A 16,290-nucleotide genomic window follows, 5' to 3' on the forward strand; every position below is an offset into this window, starting at 1 on the left:
ATAAAAGCTATCTGTTAGAGGCACTGTGGGGGAGAAGGTAGCCTCAGAGTCAGAAAGTTTTACCTATTTTTTGTGCTGGTGGTTTGGTTCTGTGTTCATCTTTTAGATCCCCAGGAAACTTTCTGAGATCTCAATTCTCCAAACCGAAAAACAAATAAGTAGGTAAAGGGAGCTTGTTCACTGGTAGTTTCCAATGCCATCACAAATATGGTCCAAAAATAAAGCTAGTTACCTATATGTCTTGTCTCCCTTAACTTTGTATTCCCCCATTTGCCCCTGCAGTGCCAGAAAAATAGCTTGTATTCAGTCAAATGCTAAATATTAAGAACCTAATATGTGCAGACATTAGGCAAGCTAAGTGGCACAGTGGATGGACCACAAGGGTGGAGGTGGATCACTTAATCTCTGTTTGCCTTAATCCACCGGAGAAAGAGATGCCAAACCACTTCAGTATTTTTGCCAAGAAAACCCAGTGAACAGTATTGCTGTGATATGGTCCATAAGGTCATAAAGAGCCGGACACAGCTAAACAACAGCAAAATCTTATGTTACTTCCATCAGAGATAGCTCATAGATTCAGAATCAGACTACCTATTTTTCAGATGAAGAAATAGACCCAGAAAAGTTTAATCAATTGCCTTTAAAGTCACACAGGTAGCAGTAAATGAGAGAAGGGGATTTGAATCAACATCCTCTGACTTCAGAGGCAACCTTCTTTCCACTGTGCCATGATGATTCTCTAGGATCTCCAAATTCATTCTGAAGCATCCATCATGTCATTTCCTTCTTCACTGTCATTTTTCTTGTAGTATTCAGTTCAACTGAATTTTGCTCAAATGTTTTCCCCCTACAATTCTATAATCGTTAAATCTAATGATGTTCTCATTTTTGTTCCGTTTATGCTAATAAGGAGGAAATAGAATTTTGAAATAGAATCATGATCTACTGAGACTCTTGCTTTTATATGGGGCAGCCATTATTTTTTGACCCTGACAATGAATCAAATGTTTTAGGATTCAGCACCTGATTGTGAGGACTTCACAAGTAATTCTGTTGTCAGCATTAAATTTTCAATCAAAAATCCAGATGAAATCATTAGAGGAATCTTTGGGGTGATATAGACTCCCTTTTTGGGGGGAGATCAGAGAGGCAGAGTGGTATAAGTGGTCAAAGAAGGTATTCTGGTTTGGAACAATCCCAAGAGTGAAAAAAATCAGAAATAATAGGGCCTTCAATTGGATTTAGAGGTTTCTAATGTGTAATTTTTGAATATTTTATCTGAATTTTCTTTTTCCTTTACCATTACAAAAAAAATAAAATCTTAGCTCAAATTTCTTTTTTTTTAAGTTATTGATTTGTTTTCATGCCACTTTAATTTCCAGGTAGTTTTCCTACCTCCCATCAAGCTATATTTGGGAAATAGCTTTTTAAAAAGAAAGAGGACAAAACCAGTTCAACAATAAACAAATCTAAGTCTGCAGTATTCTGTGTCATAGTCCCTTACCTCTGCAAAGAAAAGGGGAAGGTCCATGGTTTCAACCTTTCAGCCAGATCAAACTTCTTGATCACTATAATTTAATAGAATTAAGTTTCTGGGTTTATACATACACACACACACACACACACACACACACACACACACACACACTTTTTTTTTTTAACCAATGTTATAATAACTGGTCTCATAGAACCTCAAATGTGATTAAAGAGAGGTTTTTAAGAATACTGTATTCTTTCACTTTTCAGATCAGGGGAAAAGCAATCTTCATGTGACATCATCTGAAGATGCAGGATGTCTCCGAAACAAGGACCGCCTTGCTAATGGAAACAGTCATCTCTCAGTTTCCAAGTCTTCCCGAAATATTCCAAGGAGACACACCGTAGGTGGGCCCCGTAGTTCCAAAGAGATACTGGGAATGCAAACATCTGAGATGGACAGGAAGAGAGAAGCTTTCCTGGAACATCTGAAACAGAAATATCCTCACCATGCTACAGCCATCATGGGTCATCAAGAAAGGCTAAGAGATCAGGTAGGAAATATGGTAGTAACTCTACCAGGGTTTTCATGGAATCCTTTTATTTGGAAAAATGAGCAATTTTATTTTTATCTTGGTATACCAAACCTCAAGTACAATTTCTTTTCTTTTTTTGCTAAGACAGTTGGGGTTAAGTGACTTGCCCAGGGTCACACAGCTAGGAAGTGTTAAGTGTCTGAGGCCAGATTTGAATTCAGGTCCTCCTGACTTCAGAGCTGGTGCTCCATCCACTGCACCACCTAGCTGCCCCATCAAGTACAGTTTCTTGAACTCTCTTTATCTGATATGGAATAAGGGGACTGATTTGGAGAACATTGGAATTGAAAGAGAGATTTGGGTAGATTATAAAAGGAAATCAAGGCTCTTGATTACATACTAGATGAAGATTTGGGTATGTTTAGCCCAAAGAATAGAAGACTTGGTGAGGGAGGCACAAAGTATGATAGCCATTTTCAAGGATTTGAAGGGCTGCACTTGGACAGAGTGATAAAATTTATTTTGCTAAATTCTGGAGAAAACTACAAGTGGCAGTTGTTGAAAATTTCAGATACCCAAATTCAGGCCATGTGTAAGAGCAAATTTCCTAATAATTACTGCTATCTATGGACAGCAACATTGGGAGGTAGTGACTTCCTTCCTCCCAGGAGATCTTCAAGCAGAGGGCAAGTACCTGTTGGATATCTTGTAGAGGAAATTCATTTTTATGTACATGTTGGACCAATTAGTTGCTGAAGTCCTTTATAGCATCAATTAATGGTATACTGGGTCACATCTCCTAAAAGAGGTCATGGTCTTATTGCTTGTTGCGCCATTCAATACTTGGTAGCAGGACCAAGAGAAAGGGGAAAGAGTATAAAATGAAAATGATTAAGGAGACATAAAAAGGGATGGGCTTTCACATTCTTTTTTAGCTGGACTTTATCCTTGGATTTTTGTATAGAGATAATAGGAGTGGAGAGACAGGTCAGAGAGAAAAGAGCCTATATAATTAGCGCTCAGCTAATTCATCCTCTCTCCCCAATATGGTGCTTTCTCTGACTAACCACATTGGAAATCCCATTGGAACTTAAATGGATTTGCTACCACCCACTCTTAATTGTATTTCACAGAGTATGTGTCTTATAATAAAGATTTGAGGGTAGCCCCTACCCCATTTCTTAGGAAGCTGACATGCTTTTTTGCCACAGATGTTTATTGTTTGTTTTTGCTTACTTTGCTCTTCCCTCTTCTCAGCTACCTGTGCCCCATCCCCAGCCCCAACCTCTTATCTTGACAGCCACACTGATATCACTCAACGGTGGCTTGGGATGCTTTTGTTTTTTGGCTGGATGCAATTACTTTAAAGCAGATGACAGCAGGTTTGGGGGCGTGAGAGATATAATGCTTTGATAGACTTCACAAACTAAGCAGAGAACCTTATCGGGCTGGCCTACAAAAATATAGGAATTGGAAATAAAGAGCCCAGAATAGTGTGCATAAGATGAGGAGGATGGGGGTAAGAGGAGATGCTGATTGATTTTGGTTTTTAACCTTAACCACAAAGGTCAATTCATTGTTTTATGGCTAAGAATTTTGCTAGTTAAATATTTAAGTTAAATCTATATAGACAAATTTCACAAAATTTTTATTTAAAAATAAGTCTTATGATTGCCTTTAGTTTTTATATCATAGATTTTTATGAATATGATCTTCCTTATCTGTACCCCTGCCACCTATAATTAATCAACTTTTGATGAGATAGTATAGAATTTGGACAATTAAAATCTGTATTCTGAAATGTAATTTTAATTCTTGATTTTAGCTTCCCCTTATCTGAATCTTCCCTTTTATCTGAGTTACTCACAATTTGAAAATTATTGTTTTATACCCAATTATTATCATAATTAATAATACCCAATTAATCATAATTAAAAATCAGAAAATTTGAGAACCTAGAGCAAGGTTCTTAACCTTTTCTCTGTCATGAACTCTTTTGGCAATCTAGTGAATCCTATAGGCCCTTTCTCATGCAAAAAGAAAGTTTGTAGGATTGTAAAAGAAACTAATCATATTGAAATACATATGTGAATTTTTCCCATCCATGTTGACAGACCACCAAGATTTACAAACTCTTGATAGAGATTTAAAGAATGTATAGAGAGAATAATGTATTCATCATAATAGTATTCATCTCAAGGAAGAATTCTTGATGATCAAGAAGAAATGGACTCAGATTTCAACCCAGGGGATTTGCACTGTGAGGTAGCATTTCTTGACATAAAACTAACATCAAACATCAAACCAAATATATCTAACTAGAAGAAAAATAGATGAAATCTCATCTGTTGGGAAGGACTTACATCAGCTATTACCTGAAGTCAAAGGGATGGAAGGGATGATCTGTGAAGGTCATTTAACACCAAGAAATAATGACAGGCTTAAGTGCAATGATAAAACAAGTTACTCTTTTGGCACGCAGGAGAAAAGGCCACATTCCCCTTCTTTCCTTAGAAGCAGAAGTTTTGTTACCAAGTTTATATCTAACCATCACAGTGCTGAGCTATACAACGGAGGGGTATATGCCAGGAGCACAGAGGATCATTGTAGCTTGAAGAATCCACAATTCCACTCCCTGCCCCAAACTGGCACTTAGACGATCCCAAGAACTTCAGTCCCTTCTACATGAGGGCACTGCCAGTTTGAAACTTATTCAAGTATCTCCTGTTCATTGATGAAGGCAGATGATGTGCAGGAAGAACAGGAGCAGAGAACTGGAGCCAGGGGTGTTGCAACAGTTTTAAAGATCATCTTCAGCTGTTTGGAACCAGACAATATGTTCCCATTGGAGCATCCTTCTGCCCTAATTCATCCTAAAGAAAGAGTATCCTGCCACAGTTTAGAGCCTATAGTGCTCCCTTCCCTTCCTCCCCAGTTACCTCTTCTTCCCTACCTATCCTTAGGCTTAGTTTGCATCACAATCTAGCCAATCAGCGACCTGTTGGAATTCCTTGAACAGAAATCTCAGGCAATCACCCAGCTATCTGGTTCCATTGTGTAGCTGGGGAGTTGTGAGTTAATCCTCCACCCTCCAGCTACTTTAGCCTGGATTGAGAGACTGGGGGAGGGGTGGAGATGGGGATGGGGGTGGGGAAAAGCTAGTTGTGATGCAGAACTGGTACAATTTGGGTTATCTTTGCTAAGTGTATTCACCTGAGACTTCACCAAAAAAAAAAAAAAAAAAAAAAAAAAGAATAAAAGCAATTTAAAAAAAATTATTACTTTGGGGAGGGATTCTCTGACCTTTGAGAACCTCTTTGCTATAATGCTTTTTTTTATTTTCTTGCTAGCCTTTATTATTCTTTCTTGCACTGCTTTTTAATCACTTTGAGAACTGCTCATAATTGGGAGTACTGGGATATGTTTTTAGTAAAAGGATTATTTGACCCCCTCAGTCACTGAGCTAGATTTTGGATCACATAACAGAACAGGGACTTGGACAGTTCCAAACACCAGAGAACCTTGCAGCTTGCTATGTCTTCTCTCCCACCCTCAACCATATACACAAGGCTGTTTGCTAACTGACTCCCAATTAAAAACAGTAGTCACTTTCAGAACTGTGGGGAGAGTCTATATGGGATAGTTTAAAAAGACTTTTACATCTGATGTCTTATTAGAAATACCTTAGGGAATACATTAGGGAAATCCATATTCAAAATCCCTGGTGCTTCCTTATAGTAAAAGGGCCCAAGGCTCTAAAATCTAAATTCTAATACTGGGAAATTCATGTTTGAAAATCAGTATCTGATTTCTTGAGACCTGGCTTGTCTAGAATCATTATCTTCGTAAGTTATTGAAAAGCTGAGAGATAGCTAAGTTTTTTTTTCCTCCCTCACTTTCTTAAAAGATAGCAATCATTGAAGCATAATGCATGTGTGTGTATTAATCACTATCATCATTACTGACTGATTGACTCTAAACACCTTCCCCAGTTTTAAACACAGATTCAACTTCTGTCCTTTAAAAAAAAAAAAAAAAAAAAAAAAAAAAAACTCCAATTATCCAGTTTCCTGGATGGAAGCAGGACAGTATTCTGGTTTGGGATGAATGAATGAATAATTTTTTTAAAGACATTATGCCACATGCTAGGATTACAAATAGAAAAGTGAAGCAGTCTGTAGCTCTAAGGAGCTCATCCCCTAAGTGAGGGAAAGATGTCACATAAAGGACCGTTCAGTTGCTGGCTGGATGAAAGGAACTCAAGACTCTTTTTTTTTTTTTCTTCTCTCTTTTATTTTATTGAAACTTTTTTTTTATTTTCAAAACATATGCATGGATAATTTTTCAACATTGATCCTTGCAAAACTCTGTGTTCCAAATTTCCCCTCCTTTCCCCCACCCCCTCCCTTAGAGGGCAAATAATCCAATATATGTTAAACATGAAAAAACAGATCAAAAAGGAAAAAAAAAATGGAACTCAAAACTTGTAATACCCTAGTGCTTCACACATATTAGGTACTTTATGTACTTATATATTTAATGGTCCAGAGGTCCTGCCAGGACTTTAATAGGTCAGAGTTCAATACAGGGCAAATGGTAAGGTACCTAAGAACTTATTTTAATTTAAATCAACAGATACCTGAGAACATATTACAATGAAGAAAGCATTGTCACGGTTTAAAGCACAGCTCTGCCTCTTATAATTTGGCTCTCGCTTCTTAGAAATGTTTCCATAAAGTAGCACATGGCATGCATGGTGGAGAAAGCTGAGAGAGTGTGAGAAAGGAGGAAAAGAAAGTAGGTGAAGGGAAAGAGGTTACATGTGTATAACTCCTCAGGGAATATGGATGGAATATGTGCAACTGCTCTGGGGAAGAAAAGGTTTACTGGGCATTTATGTGGAAGAGGAAAGAAGGATTTTATCTCATGCCAAGAAACTAAAAAGAATCAATCTCATTCTTCCCTTGCTAAAACAAGGAAATAAACCTTTTTTGGTCCCATCAAGAAGATGATGCTATCTTGGAAATAATATGAGTTTCAGACCCAGAGGCCATGGGTTCACATGATGGGTCTGTCTCTTACTTGCTGGGTAACTTCGATTAAGCCATTTTCTCTTCTCTATAAGGTTTGGGAAGACAGTTTAGCATCTATAACCTTTAAGTTCCTTTTAGCTCCAGTGATCCCGTAATGAGCAATGGAAGTCTAGTGCATGTGTAACCACATGGGTTGTGGTGCAGGACAGGCCAGGGCAGCAGGGAGATGACATCACATAGAACTAGCAAGCAACAGGTCCTGAGGCTAGCCAAGCTAGGGCCTGTATGCACATATGCCTGGGAGTCATGCATTGCAGGACAGGTGTAAACAAGGAGAGGAGCTGGGGGAACAGTAATCAACTAAAGGGATGGACGCACTGAAGAACACACTCTAGCTAAATTCAGCCCTTCCCTTGTTGGAGCCATGCCATTGGGAACACTTCAGTCTCCTCTGGGGACAAAGTAGAGACTAAGAAGGGCAAGAAGGCAGCTGCTATTACTAGTCATGATCTATTCCTTTTTGTCATTGCATCATGGATCTCTAATAAGAATAAGCTTCAGAAACTCCTGACTCAACTGCCTCATTTTACAGTTAAGGAAATTGCCACTCAAGGAGGTTACCAATCTTGAATAAATGCTTTAGTTTTTCCATGCTGTTCCTTGCCTGGGTTTGTTGGCATGGTAAGCAACTGTGTTTATTGACCTAAATTTAATTTACAAGCTCCCCATTTTAAAACTGAGTATAGGCAATTAATCTGGGTATGATTTAAAAACATCAATTACATTGACAATGACAGCTCCACAATTGTAACCCAATTCTCTAAGAGTCTCAAGTGTAAGATCCATAAGGCTATGTTGACAAACCAGTTATTCCTCAACAAGAAGCAGCATAGAAGGCATAGTGGACAGAGGTTGACGTTGGAGTCTCAAAGACCTGGATTCTACTCTTGTTTCTGACACATACTGACTCTGTGCCTCATTGAGCAAATCATTTAACCCTTTGGCATATTCTATAGCTTGCTAAAATTCTAATTGTAGACCACTAGTAACCGTTTACTAAGCACCTTTTATATATTAGGCATTGTGTTAAGTTCTGGGGATGCAAATACAAGTATGTTTCCTTTTTAAAAAAAATTTTTGAGGCAATTGGAGTTAAGTGACTTACCCAGACACAGCTAGTAAGTGTTAAGTGTGGAGGCTTTATTTGTGCTCAGGTACTCTTGACTTCAGGACCAGTGCTCTATCCACTGTGTCATCTAGCTGCCCTCCAAATATAAATATTAAAAAAAGGCAGTCTTCTCCAAAGAGCTTACAATCTAATGAAAGAAGACAGCACCCAAAAGGAAACTGAAAAAGGGAGGTTGGAGAAGTAAAGTCCAGAGAGGTCCAACAACACTGTATTGAGATGGCAAATTAAGAGATGTTTGATCTGGGCCACCTCCTTAAATAAAAGTTTAGGAGTTCATGGCTCTGCTCTTTTAATCAGAAGCGCAGAGGGTATTTATTAATGAGGTTGATTGGATCTTGTAGGGTAATAAAAATTTCCCATCATGAGGTTCCCAAGGCCTGATGACATGATTGCAGAAGACCAAAGAACTCCAAAAGAATATAGCCAAGTGGAAAATGAAGAGATGGTTGCCCTGTGCCTACTCTTTAATTGGAGGCTTTGAAGGATTTTTTTGCAGAAAAAGGACTGATGAGTTTCTCTTCAGAAGCTTCTGGCACCAATTAAATCACAAATCTAAGCCCTCCCCTTCCCATTTACCTTAATATCTTACTCTGCTTTCTACCTTTGAACCTTAGTTACAGGAGGGGACAAACCAGAGTTAGGTGGCTACATGAAAGAATTATTTGACCCTGTTCAATGAGTCTGAGTGATCTCTGCTAGATCACACTTTAATCAGTCTATAAGAGACCCAGAAGCCTATCAAGATCTCTGCCCTGTTTTTATACTAGACCCTTTTCCTACCTTTGAAAAGTTCCTATCTTTTCCTAGTATTTAGACTAGTTGATGATTCTTTAGGGTTTCAATGGAGGCTGATGGGTTGTGCAATACAAAAGTGACAAGTCTGGAGTTAGGAAAACCTGCATTCACATATATCTCTGACACTTACTAACTGTATGACAGTGGGCAAGTAATTGTCCCTCTTTGCCTCATCTATAAAATGAAGGAAATAAGCAAACCATTCCATTATTTTTTGCTGAGAAAACCCCAAATGGGGTCATTTAGAGGTGGACAGCCTTGAAGCAACTCGACAACAACAATAAAAGCAATAATCCTTCAATGAGGGAACTAGAAAGATGAGAGATACCATCATTTAATGAAAAACCCAGATGGTATCATTGAGTCATGTTTCTAATTTGTTGTAGTGCTACTGAGGAGACAGCCAGGTTTTAATCATACTGCACGTGTGATGATTATGCATCTAAAAACCAATTAAATGACAAAAAGCCTCCCTTTTAAAAGGTGTCTGACTGAAATGTCCCCAAATGTGAACTTCTGAAGTTAATTCAGTTCTAGGCATTTGGTTGTGAATAGACCCTCACCAAATAGGAATAGCACCAAAATAAAGCATTGAATTTTGAGTCACCTGTTTTAAAATTATTCTTTTTAGTATAGAGAGCCAGTGTGGTGTAGTATACAGAACATCAGATGTGCCCTTAAAAAACTTGGGGCAACTTCCTTATTCTTAGACTTTGTATGACTCCTGACCTGACCTGGGCTTTATGTTTTCCATTTGCAAAATGGAGATAATATCCGGTATATCTACTTTCCCTCAGAGTGTTGATTTGAATAAGATAAGGTACATTAAGTGTACTCTACAAACAGAAAGTGCTCTATAAATGAAACATTATTAGTCAGGAAAAACAGTTTAACTCATTTTTGTTTTAGCGTCTATCTTCTATGACCAAAACCTGAAATATGAGAACAGTTGATAATAATCAGACATTACCATTCTGTGTGTGTGTTTGTGTGTGTGCACATACGTACTTGTGTTTATTTTCATACCTAGTTATCTTCTGAGTTGAGACTGAGCCCCTGCTTTTCTCTTTCTTATTTTTATTTTTAAGTCTCAGAAAATGCTTTCTGTTTGAGCAGGTTCCATAAATTTGGGCAGGTCAAGCAAAGGAGAATTGTAATTTCTTCCAAAAGATAGATCCAGAGAAACATTTGGAGTTTATAAAATGCTGCCGGAAACAGTCTGTGTTTGTCTTGGAGGTTGAAAGAAACTTGCTTGTTTGAAATGTCACCAAATTTGGGCAGATCTGTTCTTCAGTCATCACCCACAGGTCATGGTCACTGCTTAACTACACAGTTTGGAACAACTTTGCTTTCATGCACTGTCCTCACTCCAGTAAGGATGCAGATGTTTATAGAGTTTCTCATCTGTAGAGAGAATCTTTCCACTTTTATTCTAGAAACACATGCAAAAATGATTGTGATCTCATGATTTTTGTGCAAAAGGTAACTATTTAAGTTCAACATTTTAGGTTCTCCTACAAGGGTTAATAATAAGTTTGAATATCTTATGTGCTGTTTAACCTATATTGGACTGTTTGCTGTGTCTAGGGAAAGGGATGGGGAAAGGGAGATAGGGAGGGGAAAAAAATTGGAACACAAAGTTTTGCAAAAGGTGAATATTTAAAACTATTTTTATGTGTATTTGGAAAAGTAAAAAGCTATCATTGAAAAGTTTTATGTGCTTATCTAATACAAAAGTTATTAATTGGGATTTTGCTCTTGTTATAATTCTTTGATTCAAAGGAGAGCAACACAAATTCCCAATAAAGGAATTTATCTTTCTATAATTTATTGATATTAAAATTGAGCATACAGAGAAAAAATGTGCACTTCTTCAAGTGTAACCATTTATGGATCCTAGTTTGGCCCATTTTTGGAATTCATTCACTGTACACAACCAATAAGGAAGGAACTAGTCAGCTCTCTCAGGGCTGTAGACTGACCTCCAAGTGGTCCATATCCTGTGAGAGTATAAGGAAATAAATCATTCAGGTATATTTTTAAAATACCAATGTATTTAAATGTGTTGTTTGTTTTATATTTCATTCCAGGGTAAGAAAAAAATTCATATAATTATGAAAATACCTATCAGAAGTAAGCTGGGTAATAATGTATAGCTAGCTTGTTATAGTTATGTTGATATAGATTGGTTATGTCTAGGGATCTCAATCATTCTGGCTAGTTTTGTTCCTTTTCTACCTGGTAGAAAGGAATCAAAACAGATCATCTCAATTCTTTAAGATAGACCATGGAGGAAATAGTACGATAATAACAAAATGTTAACAATAGCAATTAAAACTAACATGTTGTTCAATCTTTTCAAAGTACTTTTTATATGTAATCTCACTTGATCCTCGGATTAACCCTGTGAAGTGAATGTTGTGGATATTAGTCTCATTTTTGAGATGAAGAAACTAAGGATGAGGGAATTTAAATGACTTACCTCAAGTCATCCAGTTAGTAGGAAGCAAAGAATATGAGGTTGGGGTTGGTATCTTTAGGTATAATGTCAAGGATAGACAGATATAGACAATTTCTCTTGCCTCGCCATCCAACATAGGCCACCTGTTGGCTACCTCTGCCACTCAGGTCCTTGGCTCCTCTACTTTTTAGGCCTCTGCTTGGCTCTCTTCCAAAGACTTCAATAGTTTGCCATTGTCTGTTTTAGCCTACTTCAATGGATCCTTCATATCAATGATGTGGTTACTCATTTCACTTCAGAAGTATAGATTGTGACCCATCTATGCTTTCTCAGCTTGTGGGATTGTCATCCATGGCTTCCTATCTATCCGGGGTGATGGAGGCCTGCTTCTATAATCCTTGTCATTTTGAGGGGATCAGTGGAACACTTTGGCTGTCTGTCTTCATTCTTGATAGATGACCAGTCCACTTCCTTTCTGAGTATACAGCTTTGATGTATATGGCTCTTGTGACATCTCTTTGCAGGCAAAGCATCAATTTTTAACATGCTCTTTTTGACTTCTATCCACCATGAACTTTGAATTTTCCCTTTAGGCACTCACAAATTTGTTACTTTAAGGATTGTCATATTCTTCCATGTGGTCAAATAAAGACTCTCTGGGAAATTATTGGTATTGAAAAGATGGACCTTTGTGACTCAGGAAGAACAAATATTTGACTCACAATTACTAAAATGCTGATGATTTTTAGCAATGAAAATAAAGAAAACAATTACTATTCTGTATTTCCAGTGTATATTGGACTTGGAGAATCCCAAGGTAGAGTCAGACTCAGTTTTGGTTTTTAATGCTTTTAAAGGCCATTCAGGTCCCTTAAAACTTGTCCCCTCTCCATTAGGCTCTAAGGCACATTGGTCTGAGGGTATTGCAAAGCTCTGTCACAACCCAAGGCTGTTAGGTACTACTAGTTGATGAATTCACCTTATATGGAGAAAGCTACCAAAGAGGGGCAAAGATCCAGAAATAGCAGAGTTAAAACCAAGTGAAAAGAGTCTAATTTTTCTTTTAATCAGTAGAGCAGAGCTCAGGCATCAGGTATGGATCAAGAAAAGTAGAAATGGCATGGGAAGAGAGAAGAGTTTCAAACTTGCTATGTCACAGGTTCAATTAACTTGTGTAAATTATGTATAGTGCATCTTCCTTACTTTATAAAACCATCTGGACCATGAGAAGGTAGCCCAGAAGCCAAATGGCATGGGAAGGATATCGCCTGACCCACTAATTTAATTGTCTATATCTTTGGAGTCTTTCCTGTTAGCTATATCATCAGGTCTCAATTGTCTAGATCACGGGGAAGAAGTACTGGCATTGAGGCCCTTAGTAGGTATGGGGAAAGTAGCTCTAGTAGTCATTAAGGTGATGATGATCATCTCTGGGCAAGGGGGTGGCTTGTTGTCCACTGACCTTGAGTTCTAACAGAAGCCAAGAATAACTCATTGATTGGTTATGCACCAAAGTATGAAGAGATTTGGCTTATTTGGTTTCTATCTACTGGGGTCTCCCAGTGTTGTTCTTCAGGCTAACTTGGAGAAAGGAATCTTTTCAACTCCTCTAACAAAGAAAATGAGCTTATCCCCTTGGCATTATGTATATGCTCAGGAGGTACCACTCAGCTGCCCTTTTAAAAGGCACTCTTCCATGAATAGAATAACTGAGATATGTAAACTTTTTACCCAGATAGAGAAGGGACAGGTGTGTTGGTCTTCATCTTGCTATATATGGCTCTATCACTTGGGTTCTCTCTCCAGATTAAGGTATATCTCATTGTTAGTTGTTGTTATCAGTTAGCAAATATAAACATACACAAGAATATAGAGATAAGTTAATTAACTTAGTAGGAAGTAGGAAAGTAGAAGTAGGAAGGAAGAAAACAAAGAGAAGCAACTAGCCTTTATCAAACACCTACTATGTGTTAGGTCATTGGTTATTATTTTTTTTTAATGCATGTAGTTTTTTGTTTTTTGACCCAGAGGTTTTATTTTTTTTATAATAATAGCTTTTTATTTTCCAAAATACAGGTAAAGATAGTTTTTAACATTCACTTTTGCATAACCTTGTGTTCCAAATTTTTCTCTTTCTCTCTCCCTCCTTCCCTAAAGAACAGGTAATCAAATATAGGTTAAACATGTGTATTTCTTCTAAACATATTTCCACATTTATCATGCTGCATAAGAAAAATCAGATCAAAAGGAAAAAAAATTGAGAAAAAAATAAGCAAGCAAAGAGCAACAACAAAACAAAAGGTGAAAATACTATGTTATAATCTACATTCAGTTCCCATAGTCCTCTATCTGGATGAAGATAGCTCTCTCCATCACAAGTCTGTGGGAGTTGTGTGCCAGGACATTGTGCTAAATGCTTTATAAATACTATCTCATATAATCCTAACAACAACTTTATGAAGTTGATGTTATTATGATGCCCATTTTACAGTTGGGAAAGTTGAGATCAACAGAGAGCCAGAAGGTATGCTAGAAATTATTTGGCCAAAGCTTACATTTTATAGATTTGGAAACTGAGGCACAGATGAAATTTAAGTGATCGGATAAAATCACATTGGAATCATAATAACCTAACTAGAATTTGAACAAGTTTTCTTTAAGCAGTTGAGTCCTCTAGGCTCAAGGGACAGGCTAGAGGCAGATTGTAAATAATGGAATGGGTGAGTTAAAAGTTCTTTGTCAAAAACAAGCTTAGAAATTATGGTAGAAGAAATAGAGGTCCTAAAAAGTTAGGACTCAGCTGAGAGAGGATGCAAAAGTTGTTTTCTCCAAGGAGAAAACAAGCTATTTCACTCACTGACCAAGAAGCAGATTTATAGATCATAGCCTTGTCAGGATATTAAACTTCAAAAATAAAACAAAACTTCTCCTCCCAACTCTCAATAAAGCCATGAACCAACTTGGCAGCAGTTGAGAAATATTGTCAATGTTATGAACAATAAATAATAAAATGCCAGTATTTGGAAGAAATCAAGAATGGATGTCTTACAATGAAAGTGGTGATTGGCTTATAAGACAAGAACGTGCTAACACTGAAAAGTGACTGCTCACTCACAAATGAAGATACAGGGGCAGCTAGGTGGTGCAGTGGATAAAGCACCAGACCTAAAGTCAGGAGGACCTGAGTTCAAACTTGGTCTCAGCCATTTAACACTTCCTAGCTGTGTGACCCTGAGCAAGTCACTTAAGTTCAATTGCCTTAGCCAAAAAAAAAAAAAAAAAATGAAGATACATTTTAACAGAAAGAAGGCAAATAAAGTGCTAAACCTTGCAGAAGCATAACAGATGAATAGAAATTAAGAATTTAATCCAGCTAATTGATGCTTTAGAAGCAGATGGATCTAGTCAGGAGGACTTGAATTGAAATCCAGCTTCAGCACTAAATACATGACCCTGGGCAAGTTATTTACCCCCTAATTGCCTTAAAAAAAAAAGGGCAGGTAAAATAAGAAGCAGCAGAAAGAAAAGAGCCCCAGGAACAAAGGAGGAAAGTCTGAAATTCAGGCATGATCCTTGGAATAGCTACAAATCTGCATTCATGTTTAGAGCTATAATAAAAGAAAGAAAAGTTTTTTATTTTAAACTGGGAACCAATGAAGATTTTATATGAAAAAGTGATTATTCATTCAGCCTGTCAGTGAACAAACATTGATTCAGTGTTTATTATGAGCCAAGTACTATGATAGGTACTAGAGATAGAAAGATAAAAGCAAAAAGGCTTCCTTTCCTTGAGCAAGAACAAAGGAGACCAACAGCTGAGAAAAAGTGAACATGGAAAAATCAGGCCTTCCAAGTAGTTGGTAAAAATCACCTTCCAAAAGGCACCTTCCAACTCCTAGTTTTGATCTAAGGGAAACCACCATAAGCAAGATTTAAGGGACTGTATTGGAGAGCTCATCTACAAAGGTTTATGGGAGAGGAATTGTAACTTAACAGAAAATATGAAGAATAGCTGTAGGATATTGTAGGATAGAGATGGAGTAGAAGGAATAAAGCTTGATGGGCTGGTAGATAGGGAATTTGGCTTTGAATGATGGGTAGGATTTGGATACACAGAGCAAAAAAGGGTAATTAATTATCCTGCGTAAGAAGAAGTAATGGAGGCTGGAATAAATCTACCTAATGTGGATAGAATTAATAACATGGGAAAATAACATGGGAAGTATGGATAGCTAGGTGGTATGGAATCAGTTTATTGTTTGTTCTTTGTTTCTAAGACAATGATGTCACTATGTTGGGTCAGTGTACAGTATGTTTACTCGTGGCTGATTAGTTTGTTAAGGGCTTTGCAAGGCAGGCAGAGGCTTCCCAGAGATGGAGATGGAAAGCCTGTATCAGAGGAGTGCAATTTTCCTCATCGAATTGACTTAGTTGCAAATTCAGTCTGTCAATACAAAATGAAGAATGGTGGGAAGAAACCCAATCATAGATGATTTATAACACAACACTTCTGATCCATGTTTAACAAGCAGGGACTGAGGAGGAGGTACCGCTAGTTTCTGTGTAAACTCTTGTCTTAATTAATGTTGTAGAGGAGCAAGAAAAGACAATTTGAGAACTGCTATATTGGGAGGAGCTGTACAAAAAATAAAATAAGATCTACTTATTGGAAAAACTGCTATAAGAGTAGGTAGGAAAGTATAAGGGGATGAAATTATCTGGATCACAGAGGGGCTCTGGAAGGAAGCACCTGGAAAGAAGTAAATAAAGAAAACCCAAAGGTAATTGCTACCAAATTAG

At 37.4% G+C, this 16,290-nt stretch overlaps 1 protein-coding gene across 9 annotated transcripts in view; it reads left to right on the forward strand.

Moving 5' to 3' along the window:
* The window catches only part of KIAA1217 (KIAA1217 ortholog), a 607,564-nt gene that overhangs the window by 223,187 nt on the left and 368,087 nt on the right, over nt 1–16,290 (forward strand). For all 9 annotated transcript variants that reach the window (XM_074266937.1, XM_074266938.1, XM_074266939.1 and 6 more), the window contains exon 2: nt 1,747–2,030. In XM_074266937.1, coding sequence (XP_074123038.1) covers nt 1,917–2,030 — 114 coding nt within the window. In that variant the 5' untranslated portion in view covers nt 1,747–1,916. The remainder of the gene's footprint in view (nt 1–1,746; nt 2,031–16,290) is intronic.

Source organism: Sminthopsis crassicaudata, chromosome 5 (genome assembly GCF_048593235.1).
Source record: "Sminthopsis crassicaudata isolate SCR6 chromosome 5, ASM4859323v1, whole genome shotgun sequence".
Classification (NCBI taxonomy): domain Eukaryota; kingdom Metazoa; phylum Chordata; class Mammalia; order Dasyuromorphia; family Dasyuridae; genus Sminthopsis; species Sminthopsis crassicaudata.